This window comes from Oncorhynchus mykiss, chromosome 18 (genome assembly GCF_057628025.1).
Source record: "Oncorhynchus mykiss isolate SJ-2025 chromosome 18, ASM5762802v1, whole genome shotgun sequence".
Classification (NCBI taxonomy): Eukaryota; Metazoa; Chordata; class Actinopteri; order Salmoniformes; family Salmonidae; genus Oncorhynchus; species Oncorhynchus mykiss.
The window spans coordinates 33114228-33130000 of NC_143039.1; the positions used below are offsets into that span (position 1 = coordinate 33114228).

General features: G+C 43.4%; 1 protein-coding gene across 1 annotated transcript in view; it reads right to left on the reverse strand.

Annotated features, from left to right (window-relative positions):
• Positions 1–2412: 2412 nt before the first annotated feature.
• LOC110495910 (glutaminase kidney isoform, mitochondrial) overlaps positions 2413–15773 on the reverse strand; it is a 20899-nt gene continuing 7538 nt past the window's right edge. The window contains exons 4-17 of the mRNA XM_036952416.2: positions 15563–15692; positions 15358–15437; positions 13943–14106; positions 12438–12496; positions 8694–8726; positions 8522–8580; positions 7948–8014; positions 7771–7821; positions 6357–6533; positions 5888–6019; positions 5679–5771; positions 5381–5442; positions 5006–5146; positions 2413–4640 (exon numbers count right to left, since the gene is read on the reverse strand). Coding sequence (XP_036808311.1) covers positions 4484–4640; positions 5006–5146; positions 5381–5442; positions 5679–5771; positions 5888–6019; positions 6357–6533; positions 7771–7821; positions 7948–8014; positions 8522–8580; positions 8694–8726; positions 12438–12496; positions 13943–14106; positions 15358–15437; positions 15563–15692 — 1405 coding nt within the window. The 3' untranslated portion in view covers positions 2413–4483. The remainder of the gene's footprint in view (positions 4641–5005; positions 5147–5380; positions 5443–5678; positions 5772–5887; positions 6020–6356; positions 6534–7770; positions 7822–7947; positions 8015–8521; positions 8581–8693; positions 8727–12437; positions 12497–13942; positions 14107–15357; positions 15438–15562; positions 15693–15773) is intronic.

Genomic DNA, 15773 nt, shown 5'->3' on the forward strand with positions numbered 1-15773 from the left:
GAGACTCTGGCGGCTCTGGACAGACGGGAGACTCTGGCGGCTCTGGACAGACGGGAGACTCTAGCGGCTCTGGACAGACGGGAGACTCTAGCAGCTCTGGACAGAGGGGAGCACCTGTAAGGAGGAGACAGAGAGACAGCCTGGTGCGTGGGGCTGCCACGGGACCCACCAGGCTGGGGAGACCTCCAGGAGGCTTGGTGTTAGGAGGAGGCACCTGAAGGATCGGGCTGTAGGGGAGCACTGGAGCTCTGGTGAGCAGTCTTGGCACCACTCCCCCAGGCTGGATAACTACTCTAGCCCGGACCCTCCAGAGTGCAGGCACAGGTTGAACCCGGGCTGTGGGTAAGCACTGGAGATCTAGTGCCTACTACGTGCACCTCTCCCTTAGGCTCCACTCGCACATTTGCCCGGCACGAGCAGAGCGCAGGCATAGGAGGCACTGCACCAGACACGCTGAGCAGGCACCATACGCCCTGGCTGGATGCCCACACTCACACGCATGACACTTTCGGGGGGCTGCCCTATAGCGCACCGGGCTATGGGCACGTACTGGCGACACCGTGTGCTTAACCGCATAACACGGTGCCTTACCAGTAACGCGCTGTTTATAATAAGCACGAGGAGTGAGCTCAGGTCTGCTACCTGGCTTAGCCACACTCCTCGTGTTGGGGGGGGGGGGGGCTGCCTCTCGTACCTGTCGCGCTGCCGTGCTGCCTCCTCATATCGCCGCCGCTCAGCTTTCGCTGCCTCCAGCTCTGCTTTGGTGCGGCGATATTCCCCAGCCTGTTCCCAGGGTCCTTCTCTGTTCAAAATCTCCTCCCATGTCCAGGAGTCTTGTGATGCTGGCCGCTGCTGCTGCCGCTGTCTGTTATCACGCCGCTAGGTCCTAGGTTGGTGGGTGATTCTGTAAGGGTTTTCCTCCTCTTCGTCTGAAGAGGAGGTGTAGTAGGGATCGGACCAAAACGCAGCGTGGTAAGTGTCCATATCGTTTTTAATAACAAAAACACTGAACACTATGAAATACAAAAACAATAAACTAATACGTGAAATGACAAAACCGAAACAGTACCGTGTGGTGAACAGACATGGAAACAATCACCAACAAAACAACAGTGAAACCCAGGATACCTAAGTATGATTCTCAATCAGAGACAACTAACGACACCTGCCTCTGATTGAGAACCATACTAGGCCGAACACAGAAAACCAACCTAGAAACACAAAACATAGGATGCCCACCCAACTCACGTCCTGACCAACTAAAACAAACAAATAACACAAGAACTAGGGTCAGAATGTGACAGAAAAACTCCCCGTTTTTGGTTGAAAATGGGTGTTGAGGCAGCTGTTTGTGAAAATCTTCACTGTTGAATCGTCTGGTTGGAAAATGTAACCCATATGTCCGTCACTGATATCCACTCCACCATTAAAACAATCAGGAGCCTCACAAAGAATGGCTTTGATGGCTTTGTCATTGTGTTCATGACACGAAGGACACAATACATCGATAGTTGGTCATGTTTTATTTCTTTCTTCTTTAGAGTCTTCTGTGGTTAATCTCTTGAGGTTTCTTGTCGCACGTAGTGTTCACAGCTCTTTTACTTATACTGACCATGTACAAGATCATTAAACAGCAGAGACATAAGCTCACTAGAACATTGCCATACTCTTTCAAATGTGAAAACACATTCCACAGTTCAACAATACATCAATCACCAGGACAGCCTTAATGCAAACACATGCTTTACCCTTAACAGGTTACATAGGCATTCACTCCATAGCGTGAGAACATCAGGACCGGATGTACATAAATTAGCATAACTACGTGACACATAAAATAAGTCATCAATCACTTTTGAACACAAACCTTCAACTGAATTCCCTTTGAGGTTCACAAACTCATTCCAAGCTTGATGAAAACTCTGAAAAGGGCGTTCCTTTCAGTCATTATATACTGCTACACAAACAAGTCATATAAGCATGATTTACATTATTCATTATTAACGCTGGTTCCTGCATGTGACTGACAAGGCTTCTTCTCTCAAGGCTCGGAACTTGAAACTGAGATACTCCTTTTGGTTCCCAGAGCAATGTTCTGGGCGTACTGTCAATTGGTCTGAGGAGATCACAGCCACCTGCAAGAACCAAGATAGAGTGAGGGAGATGCTGTGTACAATTCAAGGCTATCTCTTTAGACAATACAATTCTCTCAGACACAAGTTTTAAATATATGAAATTATAAACTGCCGCTGTAAATAAAATGACAGTAGGAACTGTGCTGGAAACAATTCATACTTTGGTGTAAATTTGGTGATGATTTGTAACATTTATGGAATTAATTAATGAAGATACCCAAGTCTTCACATGCCTTTATTCAAGAATATAGAGTGGGAGTAAAGGGAGATATCCATATTTAAAGTTATATATTTATTCATTGTTTGATCATTGAAATAAATATTTCTCCCTTGCCTGCAACACTCAGCTGAAGCGGATACACTTGAATGAAAACAAACAAACTGATGACATCAGTATACACCTGTGGTACATTCAAAATAATTAGCTAATGTTGAAGATGACCTGCACCTACACAGGTGAACAATAAACACTCATACGCACGGCTTCCTGTGCAACAGGGACTGGGGAGACCAAGTCAAGTCAAATCCAATGAATGCAACACTGAACACTTGAGATGAGTTAGTCAATAAAAATATATCCGTTCATCAAATCACAGGTTGCCTTGGTACTTTTAGCACAATTGAGTAGGGATTTTGATGGCAATTGAGATTTTGATGGCAATGTCCTCTGTCATTACCAGATTTGTCGTCTGTCCCTCCCATAGTCAATGACACAAACAAATACACACAGACTAGTTCTCACCAAACTAACCTGATTTGTCAAGTATACCCTTACGTTATTTTACACTTTTACACTCTAAACAGTTAAACAATCAATATGCGCATCTCTGCATAAAAAGTGCTCCATTAGCTGTGTGTAGGATCGTCTTAGTGTTCTGCTTTCATATAGGCCCATAAGGATAACTATTTTATCTCTACCCAAACGAGGCATTTGGGTGAGTATGGCGAGATTTAAAGTCCACCTTTGTGGAGTTGTTCTGAACCAAAAACATTCATTAAAGTGTAATGCACTGTCTATAACTGATGATAAAATCAATGTAAAAAAATACATCTGACAAATAAATAAAACGTGTAACAAATCATAATAGTAACACCATTCACACGGCTGTATCCATGAAGTGATAAATCAATGTTTTCGAAGGGTTTTATGTTTTGCCCTAAAATTTGACTTAGCACAGGTGGGAAACATGTCTGGCTGCTGGTTGAATTGTATTGTATTGCTCCTGAGGCGTGTGATATCCTCTCTTTTTTTAAGTCGCCGACTAGACTTTATTATCAGTAAAGCTTTGGCTGAAACCTAAATAAATAACCCCCTTTCTACTCCAAATTAAAATAAGATTATAGAACAATCAATAAAAAAATGTTGTTGTTGTTATTGTGGAGAAAAAGGTGCAAAAATGTCTAGCTATCGAATAGCAAACCAACAAAACCAAACTCATTCCACATAATGCCATACTTTGAATTCATATGAAGCTCCTGTGCCTAAATCAAAAGACCAGCGGTCTTAAATCACAGATAACCTGGTCCCAGATCTCTCTGGCCTGTATAGCCAACTGAATAGCCAGTGTCATATACAGCACAAACAGATTTGCAACCAGGCTCCCTAGATCTGTGAACATGTGGAATAGTTTATGTCATGCATTCTGACTCATCAATGGAGACAAACTTAAGCCTAATGCACAGTGTGTGGACCCATTTTTACCCATTAACTTCAAAACCTGTGCCAGTGAGAGTCACTTGTTTTCACTACAGATAAAATAGTATTTACACTAAATCCATCTACCTCTGATATTATATTAATTTCAGGGATATACACAATACATAAATGTACACGTTATGTTATGCATACGTTCAGGTTTTACACACTGTTGTACATAAAGAGAAATGTTTTGTGCACTTAAATGTAGAAAATACATTCCACATAGTGCCGACACACACTGAGGGAGAATTGCGCAGTACGACATAAAAAAAGCGAAGCGAAAGGAAACAACCCAAAAAACTAAAAACATCTGGGAAAAAGTCAAAGGTCAATATATATATATATTTTAAACACATTGTCGTCTTTCAAATGACAGAAATACAATACTTTTATACAAAATCAAAAATACAGTACTATCGACAGTATACGTGACCTACCACTGACGTGACCTACCACTGACGTGACCTACCACTGACGTGACAAATGGACCACACACTTACAGTAAGTCTTCCAGATAGTTAATGGGGCCATAGAAATAGAATGACTGGAAAGAACCAAGCCACTCAGATCACATGTATATATATAATTTCAATGGGAACGTCCGTTCTAGTTATTTCATTTCTATGGATAGATAAGAGTATTAATTGGCTCATAGTAGGCCGTCAATGTTCTTCTCCGATATCTCCTTCTCTTTGTCCTCAGTGGCGCCCCCCGGTGGACTGTACTTGTTGTTGTAGTCCTGGAGCATGGTCACAACGTCGTGGTGTCCAAAGTGCACAGCCTCTTCCATCGGTGTGTTACCCCACCTTGATGGAACAGACAAGAGACATTGTAAACACGGCTCTTAAATGGACACGTTTTACATGAGCTACGTTTCCATCCAATTGGCGACAGATTTTCATACAAATATTCTCAAATCTGCATAAATAAAATGTGTGCATTTTTTGGTTTGTTGACATTTGTAAAGCTTCCTGACACATTTGCTGTCTTCATTCGGGCTGTCGTGACATTTCTTATCCGACATGTACTCTCATAAAAAAAGTGGGATGGAAAACTGGTAACAGACAAGACACTGGTTGTAAATACGTCTTCTCGTCCATTGGAGACATTGAACCTCAGCTACATTGACAGACACTGGGTGGTCTTTGGGGGCCATTGAATCTAAACTCACCTGTCTTTGGGAACAGGGTTGACCCTGCATGCCTCCAACAGGAACTTGACCACCTCCACATGTCCCTCTGCTGCAGCCACATGGAGGGCTGTCCTGGAGTCATAGTCCCTCTGCTCCATGTCCATGGAAGACAGAGCAAACCTGGCCACATTCCACAGAAGGACAGTGATGAGCACAGTACAGCAGCCAAAATAGCGCACACACCACCTCTAGTCCCCAAGTAGACACACAGGGAAACCTCACAAGGTCTCGGTCTGACACAGGGACAGATTTGGAATTTACTCTCCAAAGATGTCAAAACATGACATATTTCCTTTCATGGCTTATTTTCAAGGCCTTGTTGGCCAACATGGAGATAATGCAGTGCTTGTGTACCTCCTCAGTGCAGACACATCGCCAGTGTACGCAGCAAAGAGAAGATTGATGACCGACTTCACCTGAAAGACAACAGAGAGGAGGCTGGGGTCAGTTTGCACGTCAACCACTTTCCTTTAGCACTATCAGCATCTTCCAGTGGATGGCACTGTTGCTTTAAAAAATAAACACTCAGTCCAACGACAGCCTTTTCAAGGGAATACGTGGGCTGCATGTACATGGAGGCACCTTGGTGAACGTAGGGAAGTAGAAAAAGAGCGGAGAAGGAGCGAGAGGCTCCCAGTAAAACTCGACTCACCCTTTGGTCTCCGCCCTCCCTGCGAGGATCCAGCTTCTTGACAAAGTGCTTCAGGTTGTCGTAGTTGTGGAAGTTGCAAAGGGACACCAGATCCTGGAACCAGAGCAAATCCCTGTCAGGCTTTCTGCTGGTTTTCTAATCATCAATCAATCAATGAATTAGATCACTGACAGAGAGACAACAGAGTGAAAACTGTCAGTTTCTCGTACCGTGCAGAACTGGATTCCTCGTACACTGTTACCCAGCTTGTCCAGTGGCGGGGACCAGCACATGATACCCATGACGTTGGGCACCACCAGCAGGATTCCCCCTGCCACGCCCGACTTAGCTGGAAGTCCAACCTGCCAGACAGCATAGAGGAAGAGGTTAACAGGGAGTGCAGACAACAGTGTCAAAACAGACAGCAATAAATTAACAGCAGTGGATGGACAAACATCATGGAGTAGGAACTGCAGTGTAATGTGTAATGCTTAAACGATGGCAGACTGGAGAGACAGTGGGAACAACGACAAAGAGCAGCAGGCCAAACAGACAGTAGGAAACCATGCTAAACTAGGGGGGGGGCTAGGAAAATAAGGGGACTGGAAATGGTGCAAAGTCTGGTGCAAAGTCTGTTGTACATGGTCCCTGTCGAATCAACAAATACAAGTATTGAAGGGAGGAACTTGGGAGACTCACGTGGAAAGCGAACTGTCCCGAGAAGTCGTACATGCCGCATGAGTGCATGAGGCTCAGGGTGTTCCGTACCGCCTCCGGGCCCAGCACGCGCTCGCCTGTGATTGGACAGAAACCGCCGTTGGCCAGGGTGGCCGCCATGACGCTAGCGCTTTCACAGGTCACCTCGATGGAGCACAGCTAGAGTAGAATAGAAAACTGTTAATATACCATCGGGAATAACAGCTGACAGAGTGAGAAAAACACAAACAGGATGTTTCTCCATTGAAATGATACAGCTTCAAACTTGAACCATGCTCAGAAAAAACTGCTCACTCGATTCCCACACCAATTCACCATACATACATACACTGTCATCACAGCCAGTGTTGTCTATGTATACAGATGACTCAACACTACACACGTCAGCTACTAAAGCGAGTGAAATCACTGCAACACTTAACAATGAGCTGCAGTTAGTTTCAGAATGGGTGGCAAGGAATAAGTTAGTCCTAAATATTTCAAAAACTATAAGCATTGTATTTGGGACAAATCATTCACTAAACCCTAAATCTTGCAACGAATAATGTGGAAACTGAGAAAGTTGAGGTGACTAAACTGCTTGGAGTTACCCTGGATTGTAAACCGTCATGGTCAAAACATGTTGATACAACAGTAGCTAAGATGGGGAGAAGTCTGTGAATAATAAAGCGATGCTCTGCCTTCTTAACAAGACTATCAACACGACAGGTCCTACAGTAGCCTGACTACTTTTCAGTCGTGTGGTCAGGTGCCACAAATAGGGATTTAAGAAAATTACAATTGGCCCAGAAAAGGGAAGCACGGCTAGCCTTTAAATGTACACAGAAAGCTAACATCAATAATATACATGTAAATCTCTCACGGCTCAAAGTGGAGGAGAGATTGACTTCCATCACTACTTGGTTCTGTAAGAAGTGTTGACAAGCTGAATGCACCGAGCTGTCTGTTTTAAACTACTAGCACACAGCTCAGACACCCATGCATACCCCACAAGACATGCCACCAGAGGTCTCTTCACAACCCCCAAGTCCAGAACAGACTATGGGAGGCGCACAGTACTACATAGAGCCATGACTACATGGAACTCTATTCCAAGTCAGGTAACTGATGTAGAATCAGATTAAAAAAAACGGATGAAAATACACCTTATGGAACAGCAGGGACTGTGAAGAGACTCACACACAGGTACAGACCCGCAATACACACACACACGCTAGCCCACACGTACATTGTAATATTGTTGCATGGTGGTATTAGACATTTTGTACTGTAGATATGTAGTGGTGTAATAATGTTATGTGAATACTGTTTTATATTTTTGTTTTATGTGTGATGGAAGTGCCTTAATGTGTTTGGACCCCAGGAAGAGTAGCTGCTGCCAAATACAAATACTCACCTGGAAGTAGAGGTCTAAAATGGAGGTCATGTCTGTCCCCTCTGGAAAGCACTAGAAAGAAACAACACTGATTTGATTTGACAGTCAGACAATGCCTAGTAAAAATGTCTTCAGTGATCTAGGAAAGGTACATTTGATTGATGTACAATGTGTGCGCTTGTTTCAGCTGTCGCCAACCTTCTTCTCCTTCAGGTAGTAGCCAATAGCAAAGTTCCGATCTCCAGACTCCCTCTCTGACTGGAATCTGGGTGCAGAGAGTTGTGTTGTTAGTTAACCGGAACATTCGGAGTTCCGAGTTCTGTTTCAACTAAGTTCAATTCCAATTTGGAATCCAATTCTACTTCCCAAACCAGTAAAGCTATTTGTGTTGTTGACATAGCCGCTATTTGTTGTTGACATAGCCGCGGGAAGTCGTTTGGGGGTGGGGGCGGTGCAACAAAAACCGCTAGCTATATCGGTCTGCTAACACAGGACTACAGTTGACTACTTTTGAGAATTGTATGAATTCAGCACCCCTACTTCCCCTATGGTTTTTGATGTTGTCCAGGTCAAGATTTATCTCTATGGTTGTTGTTTTTGTGATGTTATTCTAAAGCAGAATAAAGTACTGTCTGAAACTGATAATCGTACTAAAAATGAGATTGATGAAAACAACACTGATGAATAACTAAGGCATGGCACCTGGCCAATGGTGGTGAGCCCAAGGTGCTGAACCAAACCACAACCCCAGTTCTTCATCTTGAGAACTCACGTGGCATTGCTGAAACCCACATACTCGTTTCCTGCCAGCTTGTTCATGAAGTTCATGACCTGCAATACAAAGTCCAAAAGGTCAAAGTGTACCCATCATAACAAAGACGATCATCTCAAACAGTCAGCGCAGCGTCGGTCTAAACATAAAAGAACTGGGTAGCGTTACTTACATAATCAAATTTCTCAGCGTTGCTTGCCCCTTGCTAAAAGAGAAACAGAAGATCACATAAGTATGAATGACTACATTCATTAGATGTACAGTATATTGTATATTGCCTAGCTAGTGGGAATACCTTATGACAAATTCAAATTATTCCTAGATCAAATGACCAACATCATTACAAAACCTAGCAATAATCATTAGACAAAAACAGTATGTACCCTAAAGAAAATACATTTAGTCCTAATATAAAAAATATTTAGGATTACTGGGCAAGTAGCTAGATGGCGATGAAATGAATCCCTAATTAAAGAGTCATGGGTTTTGAAATGAGAAAATAATCTACCAAAAGACAATCAGGAAAACAATGTGTAGGCCATTCTACCAGACTGTTATGGGGATAAAACGCACCACAGGTAAATGCAATTCCTTATATCTGCAATTCTGCATAGACAGGTATATGTGAAGTTAATCTGTAGTGGTGCAAGTAGCCTATGTACTGTAGGGGTGTCTGAGTGTCTGTTGAAAGTTAGTGATGTTTGCTAGTGTGTGGCTGATCCTGTGTGATGTAGAAGGTTATGGATCTATATGTGCAGATTAATTAGTGATGTCCTCCCTTAATATTGTGGAACTCACTGACTTCTGGGATATGTAGTGTAAGCTGAGGAGAGGAGGTACTACAGAAAGGAAACGCTATATTTAACTCTAATAATACAAATAGTGCAAATAAACCAGTTAAATACATTCAAACACTAAAACACAAATAATCGATCATCTAAGAACTAAATGGCATGTTTGTACTATCATGATTTTGAAAAACATGTTGTTTTTTTGCCTTTGTTTATTATCCAGGTTATAAGCAGTTTGTAAACCGTTTGTAAAATGCAGGTGACAAATAGCAACTACTACAACTGTAGCTTATTTGAACAAATCCAGATGTTGTTCAATGGGGGAAATAATTTAAGTAAAACAATGACCAACGTCATTGACCTGTGGCAGTGGTCATAATTTCCCACAGATCTTAATGCTGTAAAATATACAACAACAAATAAACCACAAACGGGGCTTCAAAAATACATTACAACGTTCCCATAGTTTAGTCCCACATTTACCATACGGGAACCACACTCTGAGAGACAGATCTGGTCTATATTACTGAATACATTACAACGTTCCCATAGTTTAGTCCCAGATTTACCATACGGGAACCACACTCTGAGAGACAGATCTGGTCTATATTACTGAATACATTACAACGTTCCCATAGTTTAGTCCCAGATTTACCATACGAGAACCACACTCTGAGAGACACATCTGGTCTATATTACTGAATACATTACAACGTTCCCATAGTTTAGTCCCAGATTTACCATACGGGAACCACACTCTGAGAGACACATCTGGTCTATATTACTGAATACATTAGATTAGAATTAGAATGTGGGGGCATCCAATCAGTGGATTGATTATTGAGCTCACCATTAGCAACCTATACAGTGACTGGTTTAAGGTTATAATGAAGATTTGAAGTAGAAAGATACCACATCATTACCCTGTCAAGTCAAATGACTGCCATCCAAATAACCAAATTACTAATAGGCTACAGATGTAGGATCTTACTTTATCATTAACTGCAGGAAAAAAATGCAAACTTGTAGTGTATTAAAGGTTTAAAAAGGCTTCTAAAGTTCGTCATTTCCACTTTAAAATGTCAAGACTTGATTTGCCAGAACAAAAACTGTATCAACCCCTACAAAAAAAATTCCATTAATTATAATTCACATAATAATTTCCTGTTGCTGCAGGATTATTTTCCTGCTGTTGCAAACTGGCTCAAATTAAGATCCTACATCTGTATATCATTAGGTGTAATATTTTATGTACTGTACTATGTACCATATTGAGTACATAGTGTACAGTATGATACAAGTATCAATAAAATAAATCGTTAACACTAATTACTATAGAGTTGTTATTCCGTATAGGTGTTACTCCTATAAACTCTTAGACAGGATAACCATACGGCACCTTTCCATCAGAGTTCAACCCCAAATCAAACCAGACAGGAAAACTCAAGGCTTCATTCAGTAACTTGGCTTGGTTGCGGTTGAGATTGATGAGTAGCCAGGCCTCATCTATCTGGGTCCGTGTGCCATGTTACGTTGAAATATGGAACAAAGTGCTAGTCTTGTTTTGAAGGTGGTAAGCTAGTGCCTACAACTGTCTTCATCTAAGGCAGACAGTTGTGCTGTTGAATTAGCCCCTGGAGCTATAGATATGGGCTCATCTATCTGGGTCTATCTATCTGGGTCTATGGCCTCATCTATCTGGGTCCGTGTGCCATGTTGCGTTGAAATATGGATATAAGTGCTAGTCTTGTTTTGAAGGTGGTAAGCTAGTGCCTACACTGTCTTCATCTAAGGCAGACAGTTGTGCTGTTGAATTAGCCCCTGGAGCTATAGATATGGGCTCATCTATCTGGGTCTATCTATCTGGGTCTATGGCCTCATCTATCTGGGTCCGTGTGCCATGTTGCGTTGAAATATGGATATAAGTGCTAGTCTTGTTTTGAAGGTGGTAAGCTAGTGCCTACAACTGTCTTCATCTAAGGCAGACAGTTGTGCTGTTGAATTAGCCCCTGGAGCTATAGATATGGGCTTTTGCTACATACAGTAAGAGAAAAAGTATCTGCAGTAGGTTGGAGCTACTAATTATTGGAGATTAAACCTTGTTTCTGCAGAGAAAAAAGAGAGAAGATCTAACAGTAGTATTTCTCTGAATACAATGAATACAAACTAAGCTTACGATACAAACTCTGTCCAAATGACTTCTCTTTTCGCGGTATGTGACTGTTGAAAGTTTAGTATGAAACAAACGTAGTTCCTCACGTTGATATGATAAATGGGCTGGTGCTGGGTTATGTAGTAACAACACTACAGAAGACTTATGCACACGACGTACATGTATGTGTCACCTTTTGGTTCTAGTCTTCAGCGAGGCACCTACAATGCGTTGGAGGTGAATGCGTTTTACCCTACAATATCTCATAATAAACACACAGAGAATTGATCACAGTTTCAGCAGCAGAGGGTGCACTGCTCCCGTACAGTAAGCTATTTCTAACATCACTTCCTGACTAATAGCCAATAGCAAAGATGTTCTACTCCTCTCAGCCAATAGCCAGCCTGGTTAGCTTTGCCTCTGCCTGGTCAAAAACACAAGATTTAAGCAGGCGATGGAGGCACAGAACACACCCACATGTTGATCTTTCATTCATATACCAAAGCAGTTTTACCCATGATTAAATGTATGGCTTTATCTATATGGCTGGGCTGGTTAGACCAATCTGAGGCCCGTTGCCTGACACGCTAGTGCTGTCTGTGTGCATAACTGAGAGGCAGGCAGCTCACTGATGCTTTCACCAAACAAATCCCCTTTCAGCAGGATGATCTATAGTCTTAATCTCTCCATATACAATACAGTGCAAGCTGGTAATCTGGCTAAAGCAATGCAGTCCCCCCCCCCCCCCCTGTTATTTCATGTATTTCAAATGTAATTCAATGCAACTTTGTCACTCCAGAGGTAACAAAATGAGATACAGGTACAGAATTGACCTCATGTATTATGTAGCCTAGTATTGGTACAACTACCCACAGTACTGAACAAAGGCATGGGTCAGCGTTTCTTTTTGAAACCAATGTTTCCCCCTCCAAAAAAAACATACATTATTATCTGAACTTCAAACGTTGTTTACCTTTAGGAGGGACGTGCACACGATAGCGCCGGCGTTAACCATAGGGTTATGTGGTTTATCTGTGGAAATCAGTGTATGTTACGTTACAACACGTTTACAAATGCAGTGGACAGAGTATACGTTCAATACACAGCATGGTTACATTTTCTTCACAATCACCACACACTACTCCACACATTCAATGTGAGAGGCAAATATGCCCAAAGATCATGCAACTTTGATTTAACTTTGAACTTGAAGTGAGGAAAGGAGCAGAATAACAAATCAGATGGATAATGAATGAATGCTGATGGGACCACGGCTGCCTTTTGTAGTCTAAAGACCATTACTAGTGATATTGAGGAACACAGCCATGAACTCACAGCCCAGTACTAGCTGTACTGTAGGTCTCTTGTGTTATGCCACTTCCCCTTTCCTTCCCCTAAACCCTTTCAATCTTCTTATGCAATCACACAAAAAAAAACAGGAAGAAACAACATTCCTACCACTGCTAGCAGTTTGTATAAACGGATTAGATAACATGACCAATGGGAGAGAGTGCATCAAAACCGAAAACCGACCTGGGATTTACTGAAACCCTGTACTAAACCCGAGTCACAATCTACAGGGCTCAGATAGCATCATTTGCCAACCAACACAGCAATCAGAGCAATGAGTTACATTGCCTCGATTTGATTTGAAACAGACAAGGCTTGATTTGAGAGAGCTTGACATATATCCATATAGCTTCTGCATGCGCTTCATATGTGAAGCCGAAATCCACAGGAAGTGAAACATTGACACTTGTCATTGCTTTCGTTTCGTTGATGAAACCGAGTGGCAAAAAAACCGATCACATTGCATACGATGACAGAGGGAATGAAACGGTGTTCGTTGTTTGAAGTAACTTCTTTGTTGTTGTAATATCGCAAGCAGACGTGGCCGTTTCACAGAGTACGGATTCCAGCTTTAAACTAGGATCTTATCAAAAATATGATACATGAGGTTGGTGTTATTCTCCAGGTCTATGTAGACTATTGCAGATGGAGTAGAGCGTGTGGACATTGTACTGATTCTGTACTGATTCTATCCGGCTGCACCAACACCTCTCATTAAGATTACATAACAGTACAATGGCAACAGACTGCACCACAGGCTGGATCACCTTGCATTGAATCACATGACAACCCACCCAGAGGGACTACTTTCTCTCAATCAACCCGGACAACTGCCTTGTCCAATGTATGTATACAATATATAAATGATTCTATGAAAGGACAAAATCTTTTTACAGGGTATGCTAGGTTTGAAGTAAAATAGGACCACCTGAGCAGCACTACATTGTAACGAACACCTCTGTTCTGCGTTCTGCGTGTGAAATGAACAGCCAAACAGCGAGCAGGGGGGCACCAGACAAACCGGTGCTGCCTGCGCCCATAGAATTACATAATCTCATTCTGGAGCTCTGTAGGTTTTACGACACCAGCCACTCTAGTATTTTATATCTTTATACGTGTGACTCTCACCTTCCTCGTTAAGGAATAGTTTGTTGAAGCGCAGACCGCTGGGCTCTTTGCCGATGAAACGGTGCACATACTCTGTCCCATGGTCGTTCACGGCGATGGCGTACTTCAGAGGCTTTACACACGACTGTAGGCAGAACGGGACTTTGGTGTCACCCGCTGTGTGTCTAAAGAAGGGGATGGAGAGAGCAGAAGGGGATGGAGAGAGAGCAGAAGGGATGGAGAGAGAGCAGAAGGGATGGAGAGAGAGCAGAAGGGATGGAGAGAGAGAAGGGGATGGAGAGAGAGAAGGGGATGGAGAGAGAGCAAAGGGGATGGAGAGAGAGCAGAGGGGATGGAGAGAGAGCAGAAGGGATGGAGAGAGAGAAGGGGATGGAGAGAGAGCAGAAGGGATGGAGAGAGAGCAGAAGGGATGGAGAGAGAGCAGAAGGGATGGAGAGCAGAAGGGATGGAGAGAGAGCAGAAGGGATGGAGAGAGAGCAGAAGGGATGGAGAGAGAGCAGAAGGGATGGAGAGAGAGCAGAAGGGATGGAGAGAGCAGAAGGGATAGAGAGAGAGAAGGGGATGGCGAGAGAGCAGAAGGGATGGAGAGAGCAGAAGGGATGGAGAGAGAGAAGGGGATGGAGAGAGAGCAGAAGGGATGGAGAGCAGAAGGGATGGAGAGAGAGAAGGGGATGGCGAGAGAGCAGAAGGGATGGAGAGAGCAGAAGGGATGGAGAGAGAGAAGGGGATGGAGAGAGAGCAGAAGGGATGGAGAGAGCAGAAGGGATGGAGAGAGAGCAGAAGGGATGGAGAGAGAGCAGAAGGGATGGAGAGAGCAGAAGGGATGGAGAGAGAGCAGAAGGGATGGAGAGAGAGCAGAAGGGATGGAGAGAGAGCAGAAGGGATGGAGAGAGAGCAGAAGGGATAGAGAGAGAGCAGAAGGGATGGAGAGAGAGCAGAAGGGGATGGAGAGAGTGCAGAAGGGATGGAGAGAGAGAAGGGGATGGAGAGAGAAGGGTATGGAGAGAGAGAAGGGTATGGAGAGAGAGAAGGGTATGGAGAAAGAGAAGGGATGGAGAGAGAGAAGGGATGGAGAGAGAGCAGAAGGGATGGAGAGAGAGCAAAAGGGATGGAGAGAGAGAAGGGGATGGAGAGGGAGCAGAAGGGATGGAGAGGGGATGAGTGGGGGGAGACGACCAGGAGATAAAGGCAATAAGCAAAGGAAAATGTAAACAATACGAAAGAATGTCTCATTATGTAGGGTAACTAATTAGCTACTTTACAGTGTTTGCCATTGTCACAATGCTGCTGTAAGCAGTTTGACAGGAACACTATACTGTACATCCAAATGGAAAGTGTTCCATCTTAACTGTAGAAACACAAATGTAGGCTACTACATGTTACCTGCATGTGAAACATGACTATAGCTGCTGTACCTTTGTCCATCCACAGTGCATATGGACACGGCCCAGAGGTCCGGGCTGAACCTTGCCAGCTGGGGAATGTAGTCAGCCACCTACGCAACAAAAAAGAAGGCAACATATCAACACTTACCATTCCCCAAGGGCATTTAATCAGGAAATGATCATCACCACCATCACCATGCAGTCTCACTGACCCCGGGGCCTCTCCCTCACTCACCTGTCCCCCTCCCAGGTTTTTGGCATTCTCATAGAGAGCGTCGATTTCGGAGGCAAAGGACACAAAGTCGGGGATAACAAACTTCTTCCTGAAGGCCTGGGTGAGCAGCACGATGTTGCTCTGGACACACCTGGGAGAGAAAAGGAGACAGTGGTGTTTATGTCAGGTACCAGAGTCTCCTTATGACTAGTGTAACACATGGAGTCCTGTG